This window comes from Macaca nemestrina, chromosome 12 (genome assembly GCF_043159975.1).
Source record: "Macaca nemestrina isolate mMacNem1 chromosome 12, mMacNem.hap1, whole genome shotgun sequence".
In the NCBI taxonomy this organism is placed as follows: domain Eukaryota; kingdom Metazoa; phylum Chordata; class Mammalia; order Primates; family Cercopithecidae; genus Macaca; species Macaca nemestrina.
The window spans coordinates 5,798,132-5,819,551 of NC_092136.1; the positions used below are offsets into that span (position 1 = coordinate 5,798,132).

Genomic DNA, 21,420 nt, shown 5'->3' on the forward strand with positions numbered 1-21,420 from the left:
GTGAGCCACCTGGGGTCCCAGTCCTGTTTATGCCAGTGCGGTGAGGCCGCAGACCCGATTTACTTTGAGGGATCCCGTTTGCGCTAAGTATGTTATAGAAAGGCATGCTGAGGGCCAGAGTGGCTTGCTTTTTTTTTTTTTTATTTTGACGGCGTCTCACTCTCTCAACCAGGAGTGCATGGCCTGATCTCGGCTCACTGCAACCTCTGCCTCCCGGGTTCAAGCGATTCTCCTGCCTCAGCCTCCCAATTGGCTGGGAATACAGGCACGCACCACCAGATCCGGCTAATTTTTGTATTTTTAGTAGTGACAGGGTTTCACCATGTTGGTCAGGCTGGTCTTGAACTCCTGACCTCCAGTGACCCTCCCGCTTCGGCTTCCCAAAGTGCTGGGATTACAGGCCCAAGCCACCGCACCTGGCCTCAGGTTGACTTTCAGTGGAGGAGTACGTCAAGGCAGGAAACGTGCTGACCACTCTCAGACTCTGGTCTGGTACCCTCTACCCTCCAGGGCCAGGGAGGGAAGGGGGGTGCGGTGTGAATGCCTTTTTTTTTTTTTTTTTTTTTTTTGAGACGGAGTCTCGCTCTGTCACCCAGGCTGGAGTGCAGTGGCCGGATCTCAGCTCACTGCAAGCTCCACCTCCCGGGTTCACGCCATTCTCCTGCCTCAGCCTCCCGAGTAGCTGGGACTACAGGCGCCCACCACCTCGCCCGGCTAAGTTTTTGTATTTTTAGTAGAGACGGGGTTTCACCGTGTTAGCCAGGATGGTCTCGATCTCCTGACCTCGTGATCCGCCCGTCTCGGCCTCCCAAAGTGCTGGGATTACAGGCTTGAGCCACCGCGCCCGGCGTGAATGGCTTTATCTGGTTATCATTCTTCAGAGTTCCTCAGTTTTAGAGACATTAGGAAGCCTCTGCCCCACGGCTGGAGTGAGTGAGGCTGGCCCGGGAGCTGGGCGGCTCTCACCAGGGTCGGTTGGCCTCCGTGAAGCCACGGCGGCTGTGTCTTCTGCAGCCCCCCAGCTTTGTTTCCGGTGACTCAGAGGTGGGAGAAGCTGCCATTCTGCCTCCACTCCCAGCTGCGTGAAAGCCAGGGAACAGGTGTGCCCTCTGTCTGGGGAGAGGTGAAGTCCCTGCATGGGGCGCTGCGTGGCCTCCTGCCTGAAGAGGAAGCACCTGGAAAAGACTGGCTCGGTGAGGCAGGGGCGCAGGCATTGGGGGGGAGGTGGGCACTGGGGGAGGGGGGCACTGCGGGGAGGCCCTGCTTTTCCTTTTTCATCCTTTTTATTCCAGGGTCATAAAAACCGTGTTGGGTTGGGCAAGCAGGTGGTGATTGTTCAGCTATTTCCAGGTTGTGGGTAGTGGGGGTGGAGTAAGGGGGCTTGGGCATGGCCACCTTTCCACACACTCTGGCCCCAGAAACCTTTGCTCCTCCCGATTTCATCTTCTCTGGCTCTGGATGGGTTATGCCATTTCTCTGCTGCCAGCCCTCTTGTATTGGGTGGGCTATGGGGTGAGAAGTGTGTGCCTCCCTTCCTGGGAGCTGGGCACCTGGGGCATTTGGAGTGTGTGAGGAGCTCTCCAAATGTGAGATTTTTGAGCTCCGATGGCAGTGGACAAGTGTTTCATTTCATTCAACACATTCTAAAACATCAGGAGATCGGCCGTGCCCTTCACCGGTTCTCACGCGTGGCTCCTTCATAGCCGTCCCTCCATTCATCCCACCCCAAGTGATTTTGAAGCAAGTCCCAGACATGATAAAAGATAAAATTAGGCTGGGCACAGTGGCTCGCAGTACTATGGGAGGCCAAAGTGGGCAGATCACCTGAGGTCAGGAGTTCAAGACCAGCCTGGCAACATGGTGAAACCTGGGCTCTATTAAAAATACAAAAATCAGGCCGGGCGCGGTGGCTCACGCCTATAATCCCTGCACTTTGGGAGGCCGAGATGGGCGGATCACGAGGTCAGGAGATCGAGACCATCCTGGCTAACACGGTGAAACCCCGTCTCTACTAAAATACAAAAAAAAAAAAATTAGCCGGGCGCCTGTAGTCCCAGCTACTCGGGAGGCTGAGGCAGGAGAATGGCGCGAACCCGGGAGGCGGAGCTTGCAGTGAGCCGAGATGGTGCCACTGCACTCCAGCCTGGGCGACAGAGTGAAGACTCCGCCTCAAAAAAAAAAAAAAAAAAAATACAAAAATCAGCTGGGTGCAGTGTTGGGCGTCTGTAGTCTCAGCTACTAGGGAGGCTGAGGCAGGAGAATTGCTTGAACCCGGAAGGCAGAGGTTAAAGTGAGCCTAGATAGTGCTACTGCATTCCAGCCTGGGTGACAGAGTGAGACCTAAGAGTCTCAAAAAAAAAAAAAAAAAAAGATAAAATTGCATGTATCATTATGTTAGTTCCTGTCGATAAAAGATGGGAAAGTTTTTTAAAAATAACCACTGCCTGAGTGCCATGGCTCACACCCACAATCTCGACTACTCAGGAGGCTGAGGCAGGAGGATTGCTTGAACCCAGAGCTGCAGTGAGCTGTGACTGTGCCACTGCACTCTAGCCTGGGCAGCAGAGCGAGACTCTGTCTCTTAAAAAACATGACCACAATATCTTGTAATACCTAAAAGATAATTAACAGAAATTCCTTAATGCCATGAGGTAACAGTTGTTTTGAATGAGTCTTTTTAAAAATTTAATTTAATTTTAGATTCGGGGGTACATATGCCTGTTTGTTACATGGTATTTTGCATACTGGTGGGTGTTGGGCTTCCAGTGTACCCAGAGTGCCCTTGATGAAAGGGAAGAGAGTGAACATTGTACCTGATAGGTAATTTTTCAACCCTTGCCCCGCTTCCTCCCTTCCGTTTTGGAATCCCCAATGTCGTTATTTCCATCTTTGTTTTTCTTTTTTTTTTGAAATAGAGTCTTGCTCTGTCGCCCAGGCTAGAGTGTAGTGGCCCGATCTCAGCTCACTGCAACCTCCACCTCCCAGGTTCAAGCGATTCTCCTGCCTCAGCTTCCCAAGTAGCTGGGATTACAGATGCCTGCCACCACGCCAGGCTAATTTTTGGTATTGTTTGTTTGTTTGTTTTTGAGACGGAGTCTTGCTCTGTCCCCCAGGCTGGAGTGCAGTAGAGCGATCTCGGCTCACTGCAAGCTCTGCCTCCTGGGTTCATGCTATTCTCCTGCCTCAGCCTCCCGAGTAGCGCGAACTACAGGCGCCCGCCACCACGCCCAGCCAATTTTTTGTATTTTTAGTAGAGACGGGGTTTCGCCGTGTTAGCCAGGATGGTCTCGATCTCCTGACCTCGATCTCCTGACCCGCGCATCTCGGCCTCCCAAAGTACTGGGATTACAGGTGTGAGCCACTGCGCCTGGCCAATTTTGGGCATTTTTAGTAGAGATGGGGTTTTACCATCTTGGCCAGGCTGGTCTCAAACTCCTGACCTCAGGTGATCCACCTGCCTCGGCCTCCCAAAGTGCTGGGATTACTGGCGTGAGTCATCGTAGCTGGCCTGTTACTTCCGTCTTTATGTCCATGGGTACCCATTGTTTAACTCCGACTTATAGGTGAGAACATGCAGTATTTGGTTTTCTGTTTCTGAGTGAGTTCACTTAGGATAAAGGCTTCCAGTTGCATCCATATTACTGCAAGGGACATGATTTCTTTTTTTTCTTTCCTTTTTTTTTTTTTGAGACCAAATTTTGCTCTTGTTGCCCAGGCTGGAGTGCAATGGCGTGATCTCGGCTCACTACAACCTCTGCCTCCCGGGTTCAAGTGATTCTCCTGCCTCAGCCTCCCAAGTAGCTGGGATTACAGGCATGCACCACCACACCTGGCTAATTTTGTATTTTTTAGGAGAGATGGGGTTTCTCCATGTTGCTCAGGCTGGTCTCGAACTCCCTTCCTCAGATGATCCTCCCACCTCTGCCTTCCAAAGTGCTGGGATTACAGGCATGAGCCACCATGCCTGGCCAATTTCATTCTTTTTTATGGCTGCTGAATGAGTCCTTAATGTGACCAGAGCACTATGGTGTATGGGATATGGAAGAAAAGAATTACATATCCACCCCCCACTGTTATATATCTGAGGAGAGAATGGTTAGGTGCATAGACATTAAATAGACAATACTTCTTGAGACAGTATTTTTTGGTAGCAGCTTTATTGAGATATTCATATGCCATAAAATTCACCCATCTAAAGTGTACACTTCGGTGAGTTTGTTTGGGTTTTTTTTTTTTTTTAGACAGGGTTTTACTCTGTTGCTCAGGCTGAAATGCAGTGGTGCAGTCATGGCTCACTGCAGCTTTGACCTCCCAGGCTCAAGTGATTCTTCCACCTCAGCCGCCCTAGTAGCTGGGACTATAGGCACACATCACCACACCCAGCTAATTTTTGTAGTTTTTGCAGAGACAGGGTTTCGCCATGATGCCAGGGCTTTCAGTGGTTTTTAGTATATTCACAGAGTTGTGCAACTATCACCACAATCAATTTTGGAATGTTTTCATCACCCGAAGAAGATGCCCCCCACTCCTTACCCATTACCTCCCTATCTTCCCATCTGCTCCAAGCCCCTGGCAAGCACTAGTGTACTTTCTGTCTCTGTAGATTTGCCTGTTCCAGACATTTAGAATGAACAGAATGAGCAATATATGACCTTCTGTGTGACTTCTTTCACTCAGCATCATGTCTTCAGGGCCCATCCATGTTGCAGCAGGTGTCAGAGGTCCATTCCTTTTCATTGCTGAATACTATTCCACCGTATGATTGGACATTATATTTATCCATTCATCAGCAGAACGTATTGCCACTTTTTGGCTATCATGAATAACGTGAGTGTTCGTGTGCAGGCTTTTGTATGGACATGTTTTCAGTTCTCGGGTATGTATGTAGGAATGGAATTGCTGGGTCATATGGTAAGTCTATTGTTATGCAATTTTTTTTTTTAAAGACAGGATCTCCTCTGTTGCCCAGGCTGGAGTGCAGTGGTGCAATCACAGCTCACTGCAGCCTCCACCTCCTGGGCTCAAGCAATCCTCCTGCCTCAGCTTCCCAAGTTGCTAGGGTTACAGGGATGCACCACCATGCCTGGATAATTTCTTTGATTTTTAATAGAGATGAGGTCTTGCCTTGTTCCCCAGGCTGGTCTGGAACTCCTGAGCCAAAGCAGTCCTCCTGTCTTGGCCTCATGAAGTGCTGGGACTACAGGCGTGAGCCACTGCACCTGGCCTAATTTTTAATTTTTAAAATTTTTGTTTATTATATAGAGACGGGGTCTTGCCACATGGTGCAGGCTGGTCTGGAATTCCTGGCCTAAAGCACTCTTTCTGCTTTGGCCTCCCAAAGAGCTGGGATTGCACGTGTGAGCCACGGTGCCAGACCAGTAACTCTGTATTTAAGCTTTTGAGGAACGGACAGACTGTTTGCCAACATGGCTGCACCATTTGACCAGCCATCCATGAGAATTCTGGTTTCTCCACATCCTCACCAACACTTGATATCATCCATCTTTGTGATACTAGCTGTCCTCCTGAGTGTGAAGTGGTGTCTTCCTGTGGTTTAGATCTGTACTCCCTATTGGCCACAGGAGGCAGTCTTACACTTACAGTGGCCTCCCCTTATCCTTGGGGGATACATTCCAAGACCCCTCATGGATGCCTTAATCTGTGGATAGTACCAAACCTATACAATCAACTTTGTATCCTCAGGTTCTGCTTCTGTGGATTTAGCCAACTAAGGATTGAAAATATTTGTGGAAAAAGAAGAAAGCTAGATAATAACAAAAAATAATACAAAATGTAAAAATACAGCATAACAACTGTTTACATAGCATTTACATTGTATTCATTATTGTAAGTAACCTAGAGATGATTTAAAGTGTACAGGAGGGTTGGGCGTGGTGGCTCACACCTGTAATCCCAGCACTTTGGGAGGCCGAGGTGGGTGGATCACCTGAAGTCAGGAGTTTGAGACCAGCCTGGCCAATGTTGGTGAAACCAGGTCTCTACTCAAAATACAAAAATTAAGGCTGGGCGCGGTGACTCACACCTGTAATCCCAGCACTTTGGGAGGCTCAGGCGGGCGGATCACCTGAGGTCAGGAGTTCAAGACCAGCCTGGCCAATGTAGTGAAACCCTGTCTCTACTAAAAATACAAAAATTAGCTGGTCATGGTGGTGGGGGCCTGTAATCCCAGCTACTCGGGAGGCTGAGGCAGGAGAATCACTTGAACCCAGGAGGCAGAGGGTGCAGTGAGCCGAGACCATGCCATCGCACTCCAGCCTGGGCAACAATAGCAAAACTCCATCTCAAAAATAATAAAATAAAATAAAAATACAAAAATTAGCCAGGCATGGTAGCACATGCCTGTAGTCCCTGCTACTCCAGAGGTTAAGGCAGAAGAATCGCTTGAACCCGGGAGGTGGAGGTTGCAGTGAGCCAACATCACACCACTGAACTCCAGCCTGGGGGACAGAGTGAGAGTGTCTCAAAAAAAAAAAAAAAAAGTACACAGGAGGATGTGTGTAGGTTATGTGCAAATACTACACTATTTTCTTTTTTTTTTTTTTTTGAGACGGAGTCTGGCTCTGTCACCCAGGCTGGAGTGCAGTGGCGCGATCTCGGCTCACTGCAAGCTCCGCCTCCCGGGTTTACGCCATTCTCCTGCCTCAGCCTCCCGAGTAGCTGGGACTACAGGCGCCCGCCACCTCGCCCGGCTAGTTTTTTGTATTTTTTGGTAGAGATGGGGTTTCACCGTGTTAGCCAGGATGGTCTCGATCTCCTGACCTCGTGATCCGCCCGTCTCGGCCTCCCAAAGTGCTGGGATTACAGGCTTGAGCCACCGCGCCCGGCCTACTACACTATTTTCTATAAGGGACTGCACACTCATAGATTTTGGTATCCATGGGGGTCCTGCAACTAGTTCCCCTTAGATTCCAGGAGACAGATGTATATACGAGGTTTTTCCTGTGTAGTAACAGACAGGGAGTGTTGGCAGCATGGATAGCCTGGGTAAAGGGGTGATTCACATCCCTGGCAGGAGGGAGAGGAATGGTGGGAGCTTTCATCGTACTGCTCAGAATGGTGCACAATCTAAAACTATGATTTTTTTTTCTTTTTTGAGGTGGAGTCTCACTCTGTCCCCCAGGCTGCTGTGCAGTGGTGCAATCTCAGCTCACTGCAACCTCTGCCTCCCGGGTTCAGGCAATTCTCTTGCCTCAGCTTCCCGAGTAGCTGGGATTACAGGCACGCACCACCATGCCCAGCTAATTTTTGTATTTTTAATAAAGACGGTTTTGCCATGTTGGCCAGGCTGGCCTCGAACCCCTAACTTCAAGCAATCCACCTGCCTGGGCCTCCCAAAGTGCTGGAATTACAGGCATGAGCCACCGCGCTCGGAGTTTTCCATCTAATATTTTCAGATGGTGGTTGACCATGGATAACTGAGACTTCAAAAAGCACAATCACCAGGCAGGGTGGCTCACGCCTATAATCCCAGTACTTTGGGAGGCTGAGACGGGTGGATCGCTTGAGTCCAGGAGTTTGAGACCAGTCTGGGCAGGGTGGTGAAACCCTGTCTCTACACAAAAATACATCAATTAGCTGAGCATGGTGGTGCATGCCTGTAGTCCCAGCTCCTCAGGAGGCTGAGGTAGGAGGATCACCTGAGCTCGGGGAGTAGAGGCTGCAGTGAGCCATGATCATGCCACTGCACTCTAGCCTGGGCAACACAGCAAGACCCTGTCTCAAACAAACAACAAATAAACAAAGGTGCAAACTGTAGCTGAGCAGGAACTGCTGTAGGTGCAGCCATATCAGTGTTTTTAAACATAAGGCCACTGATCCAGGCCAGAACCCAGCGTGGGATTTGCACTCATTAGATTTGCACAGGGAGCTCCTCTGGCCCTTGTCGAGTTCACTCTTTTCTGCTCATGACTCAAAGAGGGAGAGGCTGGGTCAGGACAGCCCATCTCAGCTCTTACAGAAGTAGAAAAACAAATTGTGCACCTTAGGGGCAGTTAGGACTCTTAGGGTTACCCTGAATGAGTCAAAATAAACAAGTCCTTCATTAAACTCAGATCGCTCTGCAAGGGCGTTTCCCTCCTGGAAAGGACGCTGTAATTACCTCCAGTCTGACTCTTCCTATCAGAGGTTAGATTTCTGAGCAAGCATCGGATACATACCTTTGGAGAGACTTGGCTACAGACGCTATATTTAATCCGCTGCCATGAATAATGCCTTTGTGTTCTGTATAAAGCCCAGGAGATCTTATCAGTCATGCAGAGGGGGCCAGTCACATCACTTTATTTGACACGGTGCATGCTTTGCAGAGTCCTCTTTTGGGATGACTGCCTCATGGTTACTGCCAAGGCTTTGATGGGGAAGGGGGCTAAGAGTTAACCTTGAGGCCGGGCGCGGTGGCTTACGGGGGTAATCGCAGCACTTTGGGAGGCCAAGGTGGGCGGATCATTTGAGCTCAGCAGTTTGGGACCAGCTTGGCCAACATGGGGAAACCCCATCTCCACTAAAAATAGAAAAAATTAGCCAGGCATGGGGGCAGGCGCTTGTAAGCCCAGCTACTCAGGAGGCCGAAGCATGAGAATCGCTTGAACCCAGGAGGCAGAAGTTGCAGTGAGCTGAGATGGTGCCACTGCACTGCAGCCTGGGCGACAGAGTAAGACTCCATCTCAAAAAAAAAAAAAAAAAAAAAGTTAACCTTGAGACTCCAGGGGAGTCTTACAGCTGCTTAGATGGCTTTTTGAGAAATGGTTCAGAGCTGCTTGCTTTGATACCCTTTTCAGCCTGTGGCAAACATCTGCTTAGTGATCTTGCTGGTTTCAAAAATGGGATCCATTCCTTTAAAACCGGCCAGGCCATGGGAGTCAGCTGCATGCCTACTAAATAATATGTAAATACTGTTGTTTTGTTGTTGTTGTTGTTGTTGTTGTTGAGATAGGGTCTCACTCTGTTGTCCCGGCTGGAGTACAATGGTGTGATCATGGCTCACTGCAGACTCTACCTCCTGAGCTCAAGGGATCCTCCCACCTCAGCTTCCCAAGTAGCTGGGACTACAGGCCCACGCCACCACACCTGGCTAATTTTTTATTTGTTAGAGAGATGGGGTTTCGCCGTGTTGCCAAGGCTGGTGTTGAGTTCCTGGCCTCAAGCGATCCTCCCACCTCAGCCTCCCGAAGTGTTGGGATTACAGGTGTGAGCCATCATTCCTGGCCCATACATATTGTCGATTGCTTCGCAAATTGCTCTAAGCTAAGGTTATAGCTGGTGGAATGTAGTTTGCCAAATTACTCTTTCAGAGTCATTGAGGCAGAGCTCGCAGGATCTGTGCTGGTACCTGTCGGGTGTGTCGTCCGGCCCAGCTCCTCCCTCACTCCGGCAGTGTGTGGCATCTCCACCCGGATGTCCTGGCGACATTTCACATGTGGCAGGTCCAGGCATGAATTCTCAGCTTCCGCCCCAGCCTGCCTCCTTCCCTCCCTGAGACTGTCCCATGTCAGTACCTTGCTTCACTGAGTGGGTGGCTCAAGTCAGGAGCCTGACAGCCCGTTTCACCAGCACGTGCAGCTCAGGGTGCCTCTGCAGACTGTCTTGTGTGGGTCATTGTCCACACTGTCACTGTCCCTGTCACTGACAGACTGGGCCAGGCCCGGGCACCTTAATGGAAGACAGCCTCAGCTTCTTACGGGTCCTGCTTCCCCATCCATGCTCCATACAGCAGCCAGGGTGGTCTTTAGAACAGAAATAGTGGCAGGTTCCCTTTCCTCTGGGCCCTGGGATGCTTCTCCATCACTAGCACAAAACCCTGCCACCTCCCACCGGCTGCCTCTGCCTTCCTCTCCAAGCTTGGCCACCTGCCCTTGAACCCAGACACCCTGCCCTTGACCCCAGCTACCCTGCCTTTGACCCCAGACACCTGCTTTTGACCCAATACCCTGCCCTTGATCCCAGCTGGCCTGCCCTTGACCTTAGCTGTCCTGCCACTGACCCCAGATACCCTGTCCTTGACCCCAGACACCCTGTCCTTGACCCCAGACACCTGCCCTTGACCCCAGCCTCCTGCCCTTCCTGCCTCCAGCTGTTGCCTGCTCTTCCCATGGTCGCTCCTTCTCCTGGCTTCACTGTCTCCTGAGAGGTCCCCTTGGCACCTCCCCTTCCTGCACCAGAGTGCTGCTCATGCATTGCTTGTTAGCGTGGTCTACGCCGTGGGAGGGCAGAGGGGCCTTTTCTGCTGGTGTCGAGCTCCTCTCCTCAGCAGGCACATTGGAGGCAGTCAACAGATATCTGTAATGTGGACAGATGTGTGAAGTCGGGTGCCTTTCCAGGGCCTGTCAGTGGATGGTTCGTGTTTTGGCTGGTGGAGGACTAAGCCAGGCTGATTTCTGTAACGGGATCTTCGAAACTGTGATAGCCACTGATTTTGAGCTTGCCCTCAGAGGGCATCAGTGGGCGAAAATCATCCTGTGATGAGAACACGCACACCCATCCACACACACACCATACACACGACCACACACGCACACACCATACACATACAACCACACATGCACCCACACACACCCACCCCACATACACCCACCCCCCACACACAACCACACACAGGCCACGCACCCACACACACCACACCCCACACACAACCACACACACGCCCACGCACCCCACACACACACCACACATACACCACACATACACCACACACACCCCACACACACCACACACACGCAACACACACACACCCACACACAACTACACACCTGCCCATGCACCCCACACACACACCACACACACCACACATACACCACACACTCACCCCCACACACAACCACACACACCACACACATACCCCCACACACACCACACACATATACACACATACACCACACACACACCACACATGCACACACACACCACACACATCCCACATACACATACACATACCACACACACATATGCCCACACACACCACACATACATATACACGTATACCACACAGACACCACAAACACACCACATACACATACATATACCACACATACATATGCCCACACACACACACACACACATATACACATATACCACACAGACACCACACACACAAACACACCACACACATACACCACACACACATACCACATACACATATACACACACATACACGTATACCACACAGACACCACACACACAAACACAACACACATATACACCACACACACCACATACACATACCACACACACGTCTACATACACACACACGAGTTTTTGGATTTTTATTATGGTCCTTGATAGTTCTTTCCTCTTAGCTTCTCTTTTTTTTTTTTTTTTTTTGAGACGGAGTCTCGCTCTGTCGCCCAGGCTGGAGTGCAGTGGCGCGATCTCGGCTCACTGCAAGCTCCGCCTCCCGGGTTCACGCCATTCTCCTGCCTCAGCCTCCCGAGTAGCTGGGACTACAGGTGCCCGCCACCGCGCCCGGCTAATTTTTTGTATTTTTAGTAGAGACGGGGTTTCACCGTGGTCTCGATCTCCTGACCTTGTGATCCACCCGCCTCGGCCTCCCAAAGTGCTGGGACTACAGGCGTGAGCCACCGCGCCCGGCCCTCTTAGCTTCTCTTTTATCCATTTAGTACTTTGTGGCAGGCAGCTTGGGAGGAGGTGGGGGAGGCACAGTGAGAAGGGCAGGAGCCGCCGCCCTGGGGGTCCAGGAGGGGATGGGGGCTGTGCTGTGCTGAGCGGCTGTGCCGAGGAGCCTGGAGGAAGGCAGCCGGAGCCAGGATGAAGGGATGGAAAGAATGTAGCAGACCCCGAAGCAGTTTTCTGCAGCCAGACGGGACGCTGTCCCCAGGGGCTGTGCTTGCGTCTGGCATACAGCGCCCCAGGATCTGCTGAGCCCGTGGGCCGCCAAGGCAGGTGCTGCTTCAGCTGCTGCCTCCGAGGAAGAAGGCCCGCTCGGTCCGCGAGCACCCATTCTTGAGGCGTCTGCACATGTGACTCATGGGGTCTCCGTGGGTCTCTCTGAAACCCCAGAACAGTTTCTCGAAAGAGCAGCCACATAGACACCAGAGGCAGAGGCATTTGGGATTGATCTGTGCTCGAAGTTCAGGGTCTAGGGCTGTCGTGGGCCCCCTCGTGGACTCCTTCGTGGACACTCTGGGCCTCTTCTAATGCCAGCCTCCAAGGGCCTGGCTGTAAGATTGAGATTTGTCTGTGCTGTGCGAGTTGCTGAAGCGCCACGGGCTTTGCGTCAGCAGGTGTGTCCTGGATGCTGGCTTGGAGGCGTGGTTCCGGGGGACATCCAGGGCCAGGACTGGGGTACCACGAACCTGGATGCTGGCACGAACCTGGATGCTGGCACGAACCTGGATGCTGGCTTGGAGGCGTGGTTCCGGGGGACGTCCAGGGCTGGGGTTGGGGTACCACGGGCCTGGATGCTGGCTTGGAGGTGTGGTTCCGGGGGACATCCAGGGCTGGGGTTGGGGTACCACGGGCCTGGATGCTGGCTTGGAGGCGTGGTTCCGGGGGACATCCAGGGCCAGGACTGGGGTACCACGAGCCTGGATGCTGGCTTGGAGGCGTGGTTCCAGGGCATGTCCAGGGCCAGGACTGGGGTACCACGGGCCTGGATGCTGGCTTGGAGGCGTGGTTCCGGGGGACGTCCAGTGCTGGGGTTGGGGTACCACGGGCCTGGATGCTGGCTTGGAGGCGTGGTTCTGGGGGACGTCCAGGGCCAGGATTGGGGTACCATGGGCCTGGATGCTGTTAAGTGGGGAGGAAGAACTTAAGTTCAGAAGGAATGGCACTTCTGTATGGGGGTTTTTTAGTATCTGGTCCCAGAAAGTGTGTTACATTTTCTCCTTCTCCTTCCAGGTAATTCCTGAAGATGGCAGAAGCTCACCAAGCTGTAGCCTTTCAGTTCACGGTCACTCCGGATGGGATCGACCTGCGGCTGAGCCATGAAGCTCTTAGACAAATCTATCTCTCTGGACTTCATTCCTGGAAGAAGAAGTTCATCCGATTCAAGGTTTGCTGAGATGTGTTGAAATCTACACAGTATGCCTTTTAATGTCTAAGAACGGGGCTCTTGCAGCGATTGAGGTCTACGTGTTTCAGACTGGCGATTGCATATCACTTACCTATTTCCACGGTACTTAAGGCTTGGGGACACCGTTACATGGACTTTAGCTCACTGGATGCTTGGAGCAGCTCCATTAGGCAGGTAGAGGGAGTTGGCATGCTCTAAAGCAGGCTGGGAAATCGAGGCTCAAAGGGCCAGCGACCTACTTAATAGAAGGCAGAGTAAAGACTAGAATTCACATCTTCTGTCTGAGTCAGAATCCTTTGCACCTTGTTCAAAAAGGATTTTTTCTGGGCCAGGTGCAGTGGCTCACACCTGTAATCCCTGCACTTTGGGAAGCTGAGGTGGGCGGATCGCTTGAGCTCAGGAGTTTAAGACCAGCCTGGGTGACACGACAAAACCCCATCTCTACAAAAAATACGAAAATTAGGCAGGTGCGTTGGCATGCATCTGTAGTCCCAGCTACTCAGGAGGCTGAGATGGGAGGATCGCTTAAACCTGAGAGGCAGAGACTGCAGTGAACCATGATTGAGCCACCACACTCCGGCCTGGGCAACAGAGCAAGACTTTGTCTCAAAAAAAAATTTTTTTTTTTTTCCAAACTTCAGCAAGTAGATGTAATAGTTACTTCGTTGATAAAACATTCACATACTAGAAACTCTCCACATAAGGGCCGGGCATGGTGGCTCATGCCTGCAATCCCAGCACTTTGGGAGGCCAAGGTGGGTGGATCACAAGGTCAGGAGATTGAGACCATCCTGGCTAACACGGTGAAACCCCGTCTCTACTAAAAAACACAAAAAATTAGCCGGGCGTGGTGGCAGACGCCTGTAGTCCCAGTTACTTGGGAGGCTGAGGCAGGAGAATGGCCTGAACCCGGGAGGTGGAGCTTGCAGTGAACCGAGTTCGCGCCACTGCACTCCAGCCTGGGTGACAGAGCGAGACTCCGTCTCAAAAAAAAAAAAAAGAAACTCTCCACATAAGTTCAAATACAGTCGAGTTGACATGTTCTCAATTCTGTTTATCTAAAGAAGTGGAACTCTGTTCTTTTTTAAGCAAGTATCTTGTTTTTCCATGTATTTTCATTTATTTTAAACATCATAGAAGGAATAAGTGCACGTTTGAAAACACGCAAACTAGATGAAAGTTCATCAAGTCGAAAGTGGATGCCCCCGCCGACCCCCGCCAGCTCCAGCAGTAGCTCAGTTCAGTTTGTGGACTTCCCAGTGCTCCGTCTCTGAGGGCGGCACTGAAGTGGGCCACTGAGAAAGCCCTGAGCTCAAGAGTGGGTGGCAGCAGGGACGGCAGGGAGGTGGGCGAGCCCCTGGGAGCCAGCACAGCTGCACAGGTGTCCCTGGGGCTCAGCCTGTGGATTCTTGGGCCCAGATAAATAACCCACCAAGGCAACATCCGAGATGTCACTGAGGCACTAGCTCGGCTCGCCAAGGGCTGCTCTTTTTCACCTTGGAATCTGGGAAAATAGAAGCTCGGATGCAGAGGCTTGGCCATCATATTCAACCCAGTGGGAATGTTGTTCTCCCCCTCCCCTCCCCTCTCCTCTTTTTTTTTTTCTTTTTTTGAGACAAGGTCTTGCTCTGTTGCCCAGAGTGGAGTGCAGTGGTGTGATCACGGCTCCCTGTAGCCTCACTGGGCTCAGGCAATCCTCCTGTCTCATCCTTCTGAGTAGCTGGGATCATAGGTGCACACCACCATGCCTGGCCTTTTTTTTTTTTTTTGAGACAGAGCCTCACTCTGTTGCCCAGGCTGGAGTGCAATGGCGCGACCTTGGCTCACTACAACCTGCGCTTCCCGGGCTCAAGCAATTCTTCTGCTTCAGCCTCCTGAGTAGCTGGGACTACAGGCGCCCGCCACCACACCTGGCTAAGTTTTTGTATTTTTAGTAGAGACAGTATTTCACCATGTTGGCCAGGCTGGTTTCAAACTCCTCACCTCAAGTGATCTGCCCGCCTCAGCCTCCCAAAGTGCTGGGGTTACAGGCATGAGCCACCTCACCTGGCCTGCTTTGGTCATTTTTAATCCATTACCTTGGTCAAATCAATATCTTATTAGGATGGTTTAGTAAGAATGTTTTTTAATTGGAGTTGTCAAACATACACAAGAGCGAAGAGGACTGATTACAGATAGATCCCCACCGTTCACTTCCTTGTTCACCAATTTTGCCAATTTCGTTTGATATAATCCTTTTTTTTTTTCTTTTTTGGCTGGAGTATTTTACAGCAAATTCTCAACATGGAGTGAGGCCTCCCATGAAATCTTCAAGGTTAAGCAGCCTTCTGACACAGGGACGGCAAGAGGGGCAGTTTTGGAGCTGGGGTCTCAGGGCATTCTAGACAGTAGCAGGCTAGGGACAGGACATCATGGTGGCTCAGTGACATCCTTCACCAGCTAAACTAGTGCCTGGGCTGATTCTCATGTCCTGGGGTGTCCACTCTTGGGGAAGCTTTCAGGGTGGGTTTTGGCTCAGAAGTAGTGGAAGGGAGGAAACTGGAACGCCTCAGGCTGTAAACTCTGGGGAGAGTCCCAGCTAGTGGGGTATGGTTTCTTAGTGCACGCACGCTGCCGACACGCTCTTCTCCCTGCCTGCCGACCCAGCAGTCCTGTTGCCGGGGGCCATGAAGTTGCCCTGTGGGTTGTGGGAGGACACCGCTCACGGCCCGTGTGTCTTTCTTTAGAATGGCATCATCACTGGCGTGTACCCGGCGAGCCCCTCCAGTTGGCTTATCGTGGTGGTGGGTGTGATGACAACAATGTATGCCAAGATCGACCCCTCGTTAGGAATAATTGCAAAAATCAATCGGACCCTGGAAACAACGTAAGTAATCCTGTGAAATCTCCGAATGTCTGGGAAGTTACCAATTTTATTGCTGTTTTTATGTCTCTTCAAATGTGATGATTGTCGCTGTTCTGGATTCGATGTGAAGCTCCTGATTCTGTCCTCACGTCGGCTTTCTTCCCGCCTCCTGGGTGGTGCTAAGGTCCCTCTAGGAGTTTGCGGTCCTCTGCGGCCTTTCCTCCGAAGACCAGGGTGAGAAGGGTGGTAGTGGCCCTGGGGCACCCCTTGGAAGGTGTCAGGGCCCGAGGGTTTGGCCAATAGTGACAGTGCCCGTAGCCCAGCCAGTAGGGCTCTGAAACGGAATTTCTGCTCAAGGGGCTGAATCCCCATGTAGTGATTTCTTTGCACTTGGAGTCCGTTCATCCCAGAGTTCTGTGACCCTTGAACTGACTGCTCTGGGGTCCTCTGCAGGGACCTCCCCCACTTAGCTTTCTGTCAGGGTGGTTCAGAAATCTCCAGGGGACCCCCCTGTCACTCCCACCCCTAGGGTTTTGGATTTTCCGGGGGCTTATCTCTCGCTACCAAGAGATAAGGCCCCGAGACACCTTAGGTAACATTCAGCAAATGTTCATTTTATTTTTTTTCCAACCACCTGCCGCCTGTTGATGGCACGTGTTTATTGCACGTCTGTGATGCCTGTTATTCCATCCAGTTCTGGAGATGGCCCAGACTCCTGTCTAGGAAGGTCAGGCCCTGCACTGCAGTAACCTCTCATTAGGATCCCTTTTACCAGTGAGGAAGTTTTCAGACAGACGCAGGCGTCTGCCCAAGTCACAGGAAGAGGGAGCGGAAAGCTGGAATTCAAACCCAGCTCTGTGCCAGCTCAAATCTGCTTTCTTCAGTGTAGCACTGAGGTCCCCCCACCCCCTGCCCCAGAAGCTTCCGTGAGACAAATGCACGTGAACACCGCTGCTTTATCGCCATTTGAACGTCGAGACGGTGGAACGCGGGGCGACTCGGCTTCCTCGTGCAGCTGTGACCCTTGCGCTTGGACACACGTTTTCCTTTCTGGTCTGAAAGCTCCATGGTGCCTTGGAAGTGTCCCTGCTGGCCCGTGCCAGGCGTTTGATTCGATTTCTGTGCTGCTTGTTTACACCAACGGCATTTTTGCCATTGGGGCACGGTGGTTCACACCTGTAATCCCAGGACTTTGGGAGGCCGAGGCAGGTGGATCACCTGAGGTCAATAATAGCCGCCAACTCCTCATAATTGGGCTTTGTTTGGGGGCCAGGAGTTGCAGGTGGAAGGCACAATGCCAGGTCAAGGCTAAGCTAAAAATCAAAGCTCTGGATCTTCATAGTCATGCCTTGCGGGTTGTTTGCATGTAAATATTGTTTAGTCAGCAAGAAATAAGAAAATAAACTGGCAGAAAAAGGGACATAAACGAAAACTCACTCACAGTTAACGGCTGAATTTGATTTTTTTTTTTTTTTTTTTTTTTTTTGAGATGGAGTTTTTCCTCCATTGCCCAGGCTGGGGTGTGATGGTGCTATCTCGGCTCACTGCAACCTCCACCTCCTGGGTTCAAGCAATTCTCCTGCCTCAGCCTCCTGAGTAGCTGGGATTACAGGGGCCCACGACCACGCCTGGCTCATTTTTGTATTTTTTGTAGAGATGAGGTTTCACCATGTTGGCCAGGCTGATCTGAATTATTGACCTCAGGTGATCCACCCGCCTCGACCTCCCGAAGTGCTGGGATTACAGGTGTGAACCACCGTGCCCAGCCTTGATTCTGCTGACTAGAAAGAAAAGATTAAGCAGATTAATGGTCTGAATCTCCTGATGACAGCTTGAGCAGGTACCCTGATTCCTGCCTCTTTTTGCGAAGGGTCTGCAGAGGACCCCTTCACATCCTGTTCCTTCTCCAGGAAGCCCTGGACCCTCCAGAGCCACTGAGCGTCCAGCTGAGTTGCCTGCAACCTTGAGGTAGCTCAGGATCGCTGGCTCAGGCCTCTGTAAGTGTCTGCAAGAGACAGAATCAAAGTTCCCAGTCATTTTAACAGAAGCATGCCTGGCTGGGATGCCTGCCAGGTTCCTTGTCTGCCTGGGGACTGCTGTCACTGCTGTCACTCAGAAAGCAGTTGGCAGACCTGGGCACTCGGGGCAGGCCTGGCTGCTCTCTTCCTTGAGGTCCCAGGGCCCGCAGGCCTGCAGTGGATAGCCGCCTCTGAGCCTTGTGTGTGGAGCTGTTCCTTCATACTTTTCATTCTCTCGTGGGGTTAATGAAGATCTTTTCTTTTTCTTTTTGAGATTGATTTCCACTCTGTCCCCCAGGCTGGAGTGCAGTGGTGCGATCTCGGCTCACTGCAACCTCCACCTCCCGGGTTTAAGTGATTCTCCTGCCTCAGCCTCTTGAGTAGCTGGGACTGCAGGCACACGCCACCACGCCCAACCAAATTTTGTATTTTTGGTAGAGATGGGGTTTCGCCGTGTTGGCCAGGCTGGTCTTGAACTCCTGATCTCAAGTGATCCACCCGCGTCGTCCTCCCAAAGTGCTGGGATTACAGACGTGAGCCACTGAGCCCAGGCCAGATCTTTAATTTACTCTCTAGTGTAGGCCTTCTCTTAAAACTGGATTATATTTAGAAGTGTTGACTGTTTAAAGCTCTTAATAATCTGGGTCTTTGTAAGATTTGTTTCTTTGTACCTCTTAAACCTATTTTGGTAAACTAGGCCATCCCTGGCCTAAATTTAGAAAGGCCGGGTTAAGGGCCAGCGTCTTCCAGCCTCATGGGCCATTCCAGAGCTGCTGTCCTGGAGGGGACTTGCAGATTCTCTGGGCCGCTGCCTTCAAAACTGGAGTCAGGCTGGGCGCGGTGGCCTGTAATCCCAGCACTTTGGGAGGCCGAGGCAGGAGGATTGCTTGAGCCCAGGAGTTCAAGACCAGCCTGAGCAACATAGTGAGACCCTATTTCTTTAAAAAAAAAAAACAGAGTAAAAAAGTGGAGTCATACGTGTTATGTGGGGTTTGTCTCTGAGTCTGTCCCCAACAGCCTTGCAAGGAGCATGTCCTTTCAAAGAAAGCTTTTTGCTAACGTTTTTTATCTAAGTGCCTATATGTCTATATTTTTAAAAATCTTGAATGTGTCATTTATTTGTTTATGCTAAAATATTTTTATTTTTGCAAATCAAGTAAGTAAGTATATAGGTCTTTTTCTTTCAGTAATCTAAAATGTAGATTATCTAAAAGATGGCTTCTGAAATCCCTAAACCCAAGTTTGCTGATAGGTTAGATGACCAGAAAAGAGCGTATAGGTTTAAAAAAGAGACTACAGTTAAACTCCAGTGCTAGACTTCACGGGTTATAGAAAGATATACATTTTGGGGCCGGGCGCGGTGGCTCAAGCCTGTAATCCCAGCACTTTGGGAGGCCGAGACGGGCGGATCACGAGGTCAGGAGATCGAGACCATCCTGGCTAACACGGTGAAACCCCGTCTCTACTAAAAAATACAAAAAACTAGCCGGGCGAGGTGGCGGGCGCCTGTAGTCCCAGCTACTCGGGAGGCTGAGGCAGGAGAATGGCGTAAACCCGGGAGGCGGAGCTTGCAGTGAGCCGAGATCGCGCCACTGCACTCCAGCCTGGGTGACAGAGCCAGACTCCGTCTCAAAAAAAAAAAAAAAAAAAAAAAAAAAAAAAAAAAAAAAAAAGAAAGATATACATTTTGGAGCAAGAGTATGTAACCTTGAAGATAATTTGTTTTTGTCCACTTAAATATTATGCAGTGTTCAATTAGTGGTTTTCTTTTTTTTTATTTCTTATTTTGAATTATTTTATTTTCTTTTTTACGTTTTATTTTTATATTGATGGGGTTTTGCCATGTTGCCCAGGCTGGTCTTGAACTCCTGGACTCAAGTGATCCACCCATCTCGGCCTCCCAAAGTGCTGGGATTATAGACTTGAGCCACTGCACCTGGCCAAATTAGTGCTTTTCAAATATTGGGGATACCTTTAGGTTATATATATTGGTGTTTTAATCATTTGAAGCATGCTTAGTTTTTACTTAAAAAATATTTTGCAGTTACCAAAACTAAAACAAACCACAAAATAGCTGCATTTCTGGCCAGGCACAGTGGCACACACCTATAATCCCAGCACTTTGGGAGGCCGAGGCAGGTGGATCACCTGAGGTCAGGAGTTCAAGACCAGCCTGGGCAACATGGCAAGACCCCATCTCTACAAAAATACAAAAATACAAAAATTAGTTGGATGTGGTGGTACACACCTGTAATCCCAGCTATTCGGGAGGCTGAGGTGGGAAAATTGCTTGAACCTGGGAGGTGGAGGTTGCAGTGAGCCAAGATCACCACTGCACTCCAGCCTGGGCAACAGAGCGAGACTCTGTCTCAAAAAAAAAAAAAAAAAGCCGCATTTTGTCTCATTTTTAAAGTCCCATCTTTACCATAATATGTACTACCTTCCTTCACAAACAAAAACATTTCCTGTATTTAAGTTAAATATTTACATGACCGTTTCACACAGTCTGTTTCTTTATTCGTGTTAAGTACTCCTAAGTCAAAAACAAGCTCTTTTAATATAAATACTGGAGGTAATAGTTGTAACAAAATAATTTGAGATTACGATTACATCTAAAAGTAAGTTTGGGAGAAAAAAATTCATAAAGAGCTGAAGAAAGTGGCCCAGAATCTCTTGCTCACCTGCCGGGGAGGCACAAGTCTGCAGGGCATGGCTCTCGCGGTGGCCAGGTCCCGGCCTCACAGCATCCCCCCTGCTGTTGGTCCAGAGGTCCTGGAGGAAGCTGTGTCTTTTTCCAGATGACACAAATTGGCCCTGGTCGGTTTCAAGGCCACCAGAGCAGATCAGGCTGAAGGGACCTGTGGGAAGAGAGCAGACAGGCCTGCCCCGGACACCCGGGTCTGCCGGCTACTTTCGGCGTGATTGGTTTTGGGGTGAGAAGGAGAGAGTCTGTGAGTGTTTTAAGAGCTCAGTTCCTGCAAGTGCTCTCCCTCTGACTTTCCCGGCTCTACATGGGGCAGGCTGCTGGACACTGAAGCACGTGGTGTCTGTGGCGTCACCGGTGGCGTTCGGTGGCACCGTGCGACCTCACACACAGCCTCCCTTGTCTGGGTCTGTCTCCGCAGTGACTGCATGTCCAGCCAGACGAAGAACGTGGTCAGCGGCGTGCTGTTTGGCACCGGGCTGTGGGTGGCCCTCATCGTCACCATGCGCTACTCCCTGAAGGTGCTGCTGTCCTACCACGGGTGGATGTTCACTGAGCACGGCAAGATGAGTCGCGCCACCAAGATCTGGATGGTAATTGTGCATCCCTCTGGCAGTGGAGTGGGGGTAGATGGTTTGGGCTTTGGAAAGAAGGACACCTCTGGGACCTTTTCTCCCTTGATGCTTGGTTGGTGACCTGGGCCTCAACCTTGAATGGCTGGAGAGGTTTGAATCACCATGACACAAAAGCGGGGGCCGAAGAGTGCTTCTCTTTCGTGACGTTAGTGAGATCTGCAGCGTGTTTTATT

The 21,420-nt window shown here is 50.8% G+C and overlaps 1 protein-coding gene across 1 annotated transcript in view; it reads left to right on the forward strand.

Moving 5' to 3' along the window:
• LOC105469713 (carnitine palmitoyltransferase 1A) overlaps window positions 1–21,420 on the forward strand; it is an 82,752-nt gene that overhangs the window by 14,671 nt on the left and 46,661 nt on the right. The window contains exons 2-4 of the mRNA XM_011721144.3: window positions 12,871–13,024; window positions 15,772–15,911; window positions 21,034–21,205. Coding sequence (XP_011719446.1) covers window positions 12,884–13,024; window positions 15,772–15,911; window positions 21,034–21,205 — 453 coding nt within the window. The 5' untranslated portion in view covers window positions 12,871–12,883. The remainder of the gene's footprint in view (window positions 1–12,870; window positions 13,025–15,771; window positions 15,912–21,033; window positions 21,206–21,420) is intronic.